This window comes from Castor canadensis, chromosome 14 (assembly GCF_047511655.1).
Source record: "Castor canadensis chromosome 14, mCasCan1.hap1v2, whole genome shotgun sequence".
NCBI lineage: Eukaryota > Metazoa > Chordata > Mammalia > Rodentia > Castoridae > Castor > Castor canadensis.
The window spans coordinates 48,680,643-48,689,570 of NC_133399.1; the positions used below are offsets into that span (position 1 = coordinate 48,680,643).

Consider the following 8,928-nt stretch of genomic DNA (forward strand, 5'->3'; position numbering starts at 1 on the left):
GACCAAGGAAGAACCTCAGGGGTGAGGCTGGTTATGGCTACAGTGGCCCTACAGTTCTTGTTGAAGAAAGGCCAGGTGATCAGACATCACCTGGGGATGGTAGGGATGAGGATATTTCTAAACTGGTAAGAGTTCTTTGCCAGCATTAGAATGTCCAAGTGCATAGATAGAGAAGTTTAGGAGCACATCGAAAATTTCATCAAGCAGAGATCTGTAAGTTCCTCATTGTGTTCGAGAAATGAGACTTTCTTCCCTCATCTGAACAACGTAAGTCCATTTTCTCATTGAGCAGCCTTTTATTTACTAGAGATCAGTGAGTCATCAGAAGGATTTAGGGGAGGGAATGGATGTTTGCTGCATAGTGCTCAAAGCCAGGCCCTTGATGAAGAATGTCTATGAAAATTTGAAGAAGACTATTTTCATAGTTAGAAAGTCAGTTTCTGAGTCCAGAAGGAAGCCAGCTGAGATTTGTTTGGCTTGAGGACGCTAGTGACAATCATCCCCTTCCTAGCTTCTTGAGTGTCTCTGGTGATGGCATCAGGTGTCCCAGTGACTAACCAGGGCCTTCCAGGCACCACAGCTGGGAGAGGAAGGTGTTGGAGAGCCACCCTCATCCTGCCTTCCTCACCTGCTTCTTGATCTGAGGACCTGAGGGCTCTGCAGGGAGACTCCCCCTTCCAGACACAGGCCCACATTCTGAGCCAGGACTCTTCCTCCTATGCAATGAGCCCCATAAGTTCCCAGAATCCTGATAGACCAGCTCGCTGGCCCTAGGGAGTTTTGTCAGGGCTTTCCCCACCAGAGACCTGCCTGACACCATCTAGGAAGCCAACTTTCTGATGTTCAGCACCTGGGCGCTCTGCAGTGTCTGGTTCACCATTAACCCCAGCCCCCAGGGAAGGTCATGGAGAGCTAGGAGGTCACTCCATCTTGGCCCCAGTGCAGGGCATCTGGACTGCATCTCTGCCCCCAAATGCTACCATCACCCTGCTAAGGCTTGGTAAACACACACAACAGCTTCAGTAAACATCAGCAGAAATTAAAAATAATTAAAAATAATCACCCATCAAAAAGATATTTGATAAAAAAAATTTATGAAACCCTCCCATTGAAAAGGTAACCCCTAACAGTTCTGAAAAAGTGACCCACTTCAGAAGCCTGGTCAGGTGCTTGGGTCTGTGTGGATAGGACGATCAGGACTCAGGGTGTGTGCCACAGGGAACAGCTTTAGTGAGTCCCATAGGATCATGGACAGTGGATAGACCGGGGCTTCCTACAAGGCCTAGATCCCTAGGGTCTGCACATATATGTTGCATTGCTGATGGGCAACTATGAGGGCCAGTCCTCTGTGAAGAAGAGCTGAGAATTCCCCATTATGAGACAAGGGTCTCTATCATGTGAAGAGAAGCCAAGGACAGGTCTCTATCGTATGAATTCCCATCATGTGAAGAGAGGCAGAGGGCCAGTTCCTATCATGTAAGGAAGAGCTGAGGACAGATCCCTGTCACATGAAGGGCCAAGAGCAGGTCCCCATCATGCGAGGAGGCACTCAGAGGCCTCAGGCAAGGATATCTGGATGGTTGGCAAGCATAAAGAAGAGGAATCGGAAGGAGTTCAGACCCAAATCCTGTGTGGTCTTTCTAGCTAACCACAGGCTCCAAGGCAGACCCAAGTGCAAAACTGTGCAGAGCACAGTGGTGGTGCCATCACTCACACCTGCATTCTCAGCCCAGGGAAGGCCAACTTCCAGCAGGCAGGCAGCCCCAGGGCCCATTATTACTGGCTGGCCCTTCTGTTCAAGGCCCTCTAGGGAGTGGGTTGACCACATGCCCCACAGGGAGCCCCCTCTGCAATGAGGGACACTCAGAGCAAAGCAGAGCTCTGGAACCATCAGTAGTGCCCTGTCTTCCTATAAATACACACATCACATCTTGCAAAAGAAGCAACATCCATCCACCCTCCGGGAGCTTTCCCAAACCCCACGAAAGGAGGGGCACTGAAGGAGCTATAAGACAGGTCGCACCAAACACTCTGAACTGGACAGAAACCTCCACATTCCTGGTCCAGTGCAGGGTTCCAGCAGTCACTTGCATCAACCAGGACCATGGGGCCTGTCCACAGCCCACACTGCCTGACTAGAAACCAGGGACCAGCTGGCATCCTAGGTCAAGAGGAGGAGGCTGGATACCCGTAGTGGTTTGCCTCGGCCTCACCAAGTGTCAGTGTCAATGACAGGCTGGGCTTGCGCTCCAGCTCCTTATCACCCTGGCAGGGCTGGGGAGGCCGGGATTTGAAGAAGTCTGAGACATAGCGGACCTGGGGAAGAGGAGCGGGTTAAGATCAGCGGGTAGAACAGTGAGCAGAATGGGAAGAATGGGAACGGGGTGGGTGTGACTGTGACACAGAGGGTAGGGGCCAAGATGGGCACTGAGAAAAATGGGCCTGGAACAGGAGAGGTAGGTCCTCAGGGACACAGAGCAGGCAGCATAGGGTGCAGGGGGAGCGTTAGGGTTAGGGTAGGCTAGGGTCCTGCAGGCCTCTAGACAGGGTGCACTTAGGGAGGGAATCAAGACTCACAGTGAGGCTGGCCGTGAGCACTACCCAGCACCACCTCCTCTCACACCACACTCACTGCACAGCCAGGGAGATTGAGACTCAGGGAAGGGGCGTGACCTGGCTGGGGCTCCACAGCAAGCAAGTCAGCAGAAAAACTCACCACCAAGAACATCATGCAGTACATCCCGAAGGAGGAGTGTCCTGAATAGAACAACAGCCTAGGAAAGGAGAGGGCAACTGGGCTCAGTGGGGTCCAGGAGGTGGGGAACAACAGCAGGGCGAAACTCTCTGCACTTCAGAGTCTGGCCTGCCCTAAGAGACCAGGTGGCTCTCTTGGCACCTCTGTCCTCCAAACCTCTCAGGCCTGGCCTCTCTGCTGCCTCCCAGCCCATGTCCACCACAAGGGGATTTCACACACAGCTTATTCCAGCAAGATGAGGTTGCCCTTATTCCCTTCCAAGTCCTGTGGCAACAGAACAGTGTCAGACTGGGGCTCACAGCCAACACCCAGGCCCATTAGAACCCAGGCAGACCATTCATCACCCAAGTAGCTGATGCCCCTTCTGCATCCACTGTCCTCCCACAACTATTTCCCATCTGTGGAAACTGAGGCAGCTCCATGCTTTCTGTCTGCATAAATCCCAGGTTTAGCAAAGGATGTCAGAGACAGCAGAGAGGCAAAGCAAAGAGCTCTATCGGCAGCAAGCAGGCTGCAGAGGGGCAGCTCTGCAAATCAAAAGGAAGCTTACAACAGGCAGGGCACTCAGTCAAGAGGCCCCAGTGCCACCAAGCCACGTGGCCCACCTCCACACTGTCCTCTCATTCATGCCCTCCAGTCTCTGTCCTGAAGCAGACGAGGCCAGCAGTCCACACACTTGGCACAGCCACACCACAGAGAGCCACAGTCACTGCTGGGATGGCTGATGACTCTCAGGACTGGCTGTCATGTCACCTAATGCAAAGACACTAGTCACTGCTACCTGAAGCCATGAAGAGCAGCTGAGGCCTCTTCTCAGAAGGATGAGGCCTAGGGGAGCCAGGCAGCCCCAAACCTTCCTATGAACTGACCACAGGCTCTGCAGATGGGACAAGGCCAGGGCAGAGGAGTTCTTCTGTAACTCTAGGAGTTTTTCTCCAGCCCCAAGAGTTTAAGGAGGTGCTAAGGACTGGGCTATGACTCAGTAGTACGGCACTTGCCTAGCATGCTGAGGCCCCAGGTTCCAACATCCTCAGCACCCAAGAAACAAGAAAAGGAGAAATCTGCATCTGATCCCAGGCTGACCACCACACTAACAGCAGAACCTCATGACTAACTTGAGTAGGAATACAGACTACACAACATTCACCCAGAAAAGCCACTATGTGGTAAAGTATAGCTCTTGCCTATAATTCCAGCTACTCGGGAGGTGAAGATCAAAAGAATCTCGAGGACCATGGTTCAAGATCAGCCCAGGCCAAAAGTTAGCAAGACCCATCTTCAACCAAACGAGCCAGGCCTGATGGATGGCGCATGCCTATCATTTCAGCTATACAAGAAGCACAGATAGGAAAAACTAAGATCAGCCTGGGCAAAACCATGAGACCCTATCCAGAAAAACAACAAAAGCAAAAACAGGCTGGAGGTATGGCTAAGCGGTAGAGTACCTGCCTAGCAAACACAAGGCCCTGAGTTAAATCCCAATACCGCCAAAAAGAGAAGAAAGAGAAAAGAAAAGCTGCTACATAAACAGCATCAACAAACACAATGAAATATTTATGAGACAGGTAGACAAGAAAAAGGAAGTGGCCACTAGGAGAGGGATCCATTCTACAGAAGCTGTTCTTAAGGAAACACTAAAACCAGCCATTGAAAAGCCTGGACGGCTGAGATACAAAGAACTCCCACCAGAGATCTGCCAAGTCGGAAGGGGTTAACAGGTAGCCTAATTCCAGACGCAAAAACTAATATTAAAAGTGACAAAGCCCTACAGGGCTTGACAGCCAATAGGTATAAACAGGTAAGGTGAACTTAGGGCACCCAAATGCCATCAGGAGGAACAAAGTTGCCACAATCACACTGGCTACACCTAGCATGCACAGCCAGGCTCCAGGAGAGAGGGACGGGGCAAAGAGCATATGTGAAGAAATGGTGCTAAAAGCTTTCCCAAGTTCATGGAAAACATCAAATTATACACCCAAGAAGTCTGGAATTGCAAGTAGAAAATACTTGGGAGAACCAGAGACATATAACCAACAGTCAAAGTCAATGACGTTCTCAAAGGCATCAAGAAAGAGAGGCTCAATGCTGACAACCCCAACAGATGATTCCTTACCAGAAACCCACAGCCAGAGTGGCAGGGAGGAGAGCCTGTGCCTAGAAGCCCCAGCTGTGCCTCTCCCCTCTCAGATGCACCACCCCTGGGACCTCTGTCTCCACCTCCCAGACCCCTAGCCACCTCCTGCTGGCTCTGCTCACCAGCTTTCTCTGTCACCCGGGCTTTCTCCCTATTGTACTGGAGAGCGTCGCTTGGGCCTGGCACTCACCTGGCCTCAGTGACATTGGCCGTACTCCCTCTACACACTTTGTCCAGCTGCACATAGACAGAGCAATTGACCCGACTCCAGTCCAGGTCACAGACAGCCAGGAAGTTTGGACGCAGATGGCCAATCATGTACTTAGCCAGGTCCGTCAATGACTGGCTCACAGCTGCCCCGAAGATGAAGGTCCCCAGCACCTTGTAGACAGCAGCCACATAGTTGTTGAAGTCAGAGCGGGAGTAGAGGCGGTCTGTGTAGACGAGGTAGGCTTCACCTGCTGAGACCTGCCAAGGGAGTAGCTGCAGACCCAAAATGGACAGGGCCAGGGCCTGGCCTGTCCTCCCATGGGGAAAGCTGGGGCTCCCACACACACCATTCCCCCCAACCCCTATCCATCTCCATTAATCTCTCCAGGCACATCCTTGCCCCCCACCTTCAAAGCCCTTCCTGCCTTACAAGGAGGACAGTGCCTGTGATAGTCACCCCAGCCATGAGCCCGTGGGTGATAGTGTCTGGACGGTAGGGGTACCGGATGGAGTCATCTCCACAGTAGAATCCTCGCTTGTATGGGGTGTTCACCAGAGTCAGGATGGCGAAGGGCAGAGAGGCTGTGGGAAGCCATGTAGGCATGTGGCTCTCCCAGCAGCACTTCGGGACCTGAACACCTATGCTCACTGCTCCCACCTTCTGCCAAAGCACCCACTGCTCTGCCACCTCCCTGCCGGAGCTGCTCTGGTGGCTTCTTAGGAGGCCACTGCATCCCAACATCCCAGATCAACCCAATGCCTTCTGGGCCCATGGAACAGTGCCACCCACCTCCACAGTCTTCCTCATTCACACCCTCAGGCGTCCTTTCTGCTCCTGGAGCAGATGCAACCAGCACCAGCCCCAGGGCCTTTGCACATGCACTGCTCCTGTGTTGCCTCCCTCCCACCTCACTGCAGCTCCTTGATGGCTTCCCTGGTATCACTATCACAGGGAGGAAAATCCACTCTGCATAGCTCCTATCCCCTGTGGAATGACAGCCACCTATGTGAGGTATGACAAGATTCCCCATGTACATATAAGCCCTGAGGGGCCTGCTGTATCAGGGCCAGCCCTGGAGCAGAGCCTGGCAAGGCAGGGGTGACATGTCGATACAAGGCAGGATTGAAGGATCTCAGAGCTCAGCAGCATGCAGTGAGGTGTCTTCAGTGGAGAAAGTGGCTCTTTATTTACCAGAACCTGAGCCAGACATGCAGTAGCCAAAACAGACCCACACTGGGCTCAGGAACAGACACACTTGGCAGTGACATTGAAATCAAGTTGTGAAAGCGTCCCAGCACTGGAAGCCTGGGCCCTCTGAGGCCAAAGTGGATAGGAGGCAGGAGCCAGTTACCAGGATCAGGCAGAGGGCAGCACTCTGCTCCATAGCAAAACAATGGAGGCTCCAGAGACAAACACAGCAAGCAGCGGAGATGACTCCTGCCTTCCTGGGTCTCCAATACCAGGAGACCAAGGGAAGGGGATGTCTGTGGAGCCTAGGAGAATCTCCATGAGGGAAGGTACTGGGAGGGGACAAAGATTTAGCCAGACACAGGAGAAGCCTGTAGAGGAAGAGGGCATTCAGAGCTGTGTATGAAGGAGGGGAGAATGGTCTGTCTGGGCAGAACACAAGCAGAAGGACAGGTGTGCACCAGTGAACTGGGACAATGGGTGGGGCCTCAGGGCTGCTCAGTTGTCAGGGTCAAGGCGGGCTGGGGAGTTAAGTCAGCCCGGTCATGCTGTGGTGTGTGTCCTCCCCTTTCCCCCCTATAAACAACATGCACTTTACAGTGGAGACTCCTCCTCAGTTGAAATGGAGCTGGGCTGTCAGAACACTGGAGTCCAAGCCCTTCTCTCTATCTGGAAAGCATTCCCAGGGGACAGCCAGGCGCCTCCTTCATCCAGAATGTCCCAGGCCTCACACCTCTCCCTGGCACCTAATACTTGTACTGACTGAACTGTTCTGTAACTCAGGCTTCTAGGCTGGAAACACTCTGGCCTGGGCCACCACCACTTGGCATGCAGCAGCAACATGCAATCAACTTGCCCTGTCTTGCTGGTGCTTTGTGACCTCCACCAGGTGGCTCAACTTCTCTGGGCCCAGGCTGCTTGGAAGTAATTACTTGTATATGCTTTGGTGCCTGGCTTACAATTAGTGCAACATAAATATTTAAATAAAGAACCCAAGGTTGGCAGAGGAAAGGTGAATCCCCCACATAACCACACCACTGCCTCTGGGGTAGAATTCTGGGGCCATTGTCCAGTGGGCTCAGCCCAAACACTTGGCCTTTGTTCCCAGCCAGGGAGAGGCAGAAAGGTGGTGGGGGGGCCTCGGATGCGCCGCCTTCCCTCCCCCTTACCGTCTGCTGGCCTCAAATCGGCTGGGCGGGTTTGGCTCCAAATGTCCAGGCCCATCACCTCTGCCTGGCGACTTTTCTTTCTGCCTCCTAGGTGGAGGGCGAGGGCGCCGGACCTTGCCCGCGGCGCGTCGGTCGGGGTCAACCCTCCTGGGGACAAGGCCAGGCACTGAGGTCCTGAGTGCCGCACCCGCTCCGCCCGCGTGAGTCACCGTCGCCCCGCAGCCCTCGGGGGACTTCCTGTGCCGAGTGGGGCGGGCTCTCCCCGGGCGCCAGGGACCCCCTCATGACAGACAGGCTGGGATGAGGGGTGATGGCCACGATGTGAGGGGAGCACAGAGGAGGATCTGGGGAGTGGCGGTCCCGGGTCGCCACCTGCAGGAGTCTTCAGAGGACGCAGCAGCCCCCACTCACACACGGGCTGTCATGGGGCAGGGGGCGTGTCTGCCTGGTAGAGAGAGTCCCCCGAACCCGGGTTCCCACGGCTCTTACCGACCAACACGCACAGCACGTCCAGCAGCACGAAGACCCACCTCCGCTCCATGTCGCCCCGCCCGGGCCCAGCCCGCGTCCCCCGGCGCCCGTCCCAACTGTCCTGTCGCGTCCCAGAGCCCGCGGGGTCACATGGCTGCGGAGCCTGCCAGGAACCCAGAGAAGGGACTGGGAGAGGCGGGGCGGGCGGCTGGGGGAGGGGCGAGCTCTGCCCCGCCCCTTGGCGCACAGGAAGGGCGGGGCGGGTTGTGCGGGAGACCTGCTAAGTGGAGGGGACAGGTCAGAGCTGGGAGGAGACACTAGACGCTCAGGGAATGCGGAATCGAGGTCACCCTTGGTGTCCCCAGGGTTGGAGCGGCAGAGTCCCTGCAGGGTGAGAACGCGCGGAGTTAGGGAGTCCCGGGCTGAACCAAAGCTGGCTGGGCAGCACCGAACCCAGCTTTCCTAGACGAAGAAGAAGCCCAGCGGGCACTCAGAGCTGGATACACCTATATATCCGAAACCAGGAAGTACTTTGGGGGGGGGTGTGGCTCAGTCGCAGAGGTGTGGTTTCCCTCCTAAAGCTTGTGATCCTGGCATCCCCGTGCTCCATGGCATATCGAAACATCTAGTGTCTAGGCGAGGTAAGGACTCAGGCGTGTGCCCCTTAGCACACTGCTGTCCCCATTCTGTAGAAGAGTCCATAAGAGATCCTGGGAGGGCTGGGCATGGGCACCTGGGGGTCAAGGGTACCTAGGAAACAGAGGCCCCAGGGACACTTTGCCAAAGCTCAGTATTCCATCCCCTACATTGGGTCTTTGGGGCTGCAACCATCTTGGAAGCCTTGGATACCAAGCCATGACCTGTGAGTCCCCTCCCTTGAGGTTGCAGTGGAAGTTTCAGGGCTGAGTTTCAAGCCCAGGTTGCTAGGCTCCAGAGTCTGCCAGCCTTGACCACCTAGGCCATATGCACCAACACAATCAGTCTTTCTCCTGAACAATCC

The 8,928-nt window shown here is 54.7% G+C and overlaps 1 protein-coding gene across 1 annotated transcript; it reads right to left on the minus strand.

Annotated features, from left to right (window-relative positions):
- Positions 1–2,166: 2,166 nt before the first annotated feature.
- LOC109678789 (phospholipid phosphatase 2-like) lies at positions 2,167–8,010 on the minus strand. Its single transcript, XM_020154231.2, has 5 exons — positions 7,947–8,010; positions 5,530–5,681; positions 5,080–5,357; positions 2,633–2,774; positions 2,167–2,316 (listed from the first exon to the last, which is right to left on the minus strand). Exons 1-5 carry the CDS (start codon positions 7,996–7,998, stop codon positions 2,167–2,169), a joined length of 774 nt encoding a protein of 257 aa, XP_020009820.2. The 5' UTR covers positions 7,999–8,010.
- Between the last annotated feature and the right edge of the window lie 918 nt (positions 8,011–8,928).

What these genes read in the sequence shown, in the direction of transcription:
- LOC109678789 (XM_020154231.2), bottom strand. Translation starts at nt 7,998, where the DNA reads ATGGAGCGGAGGTGGGTCTTCGTGCTGCTGGACGTGCTGTGCGTGTTG. An exon ending in TCACAGGCACTGTCCTCCTT is followed by an intron (nt 5,358 to 5,529) that starts GTAAGGCAGGAA and finishes CTCCCTTGGCAG; the next exon opens with GTCTCAGCAGGTGAAGCCTA. An exon ending in GCCAATGTCACTGAGGCCAG is followed by an intron (nt 2,775 to 5,079) that starts GTGAGTGCCAGG and finishes CTCCTTTCCTAG; the next exon opens with GCTGTTGTTCTATTCAGGAC.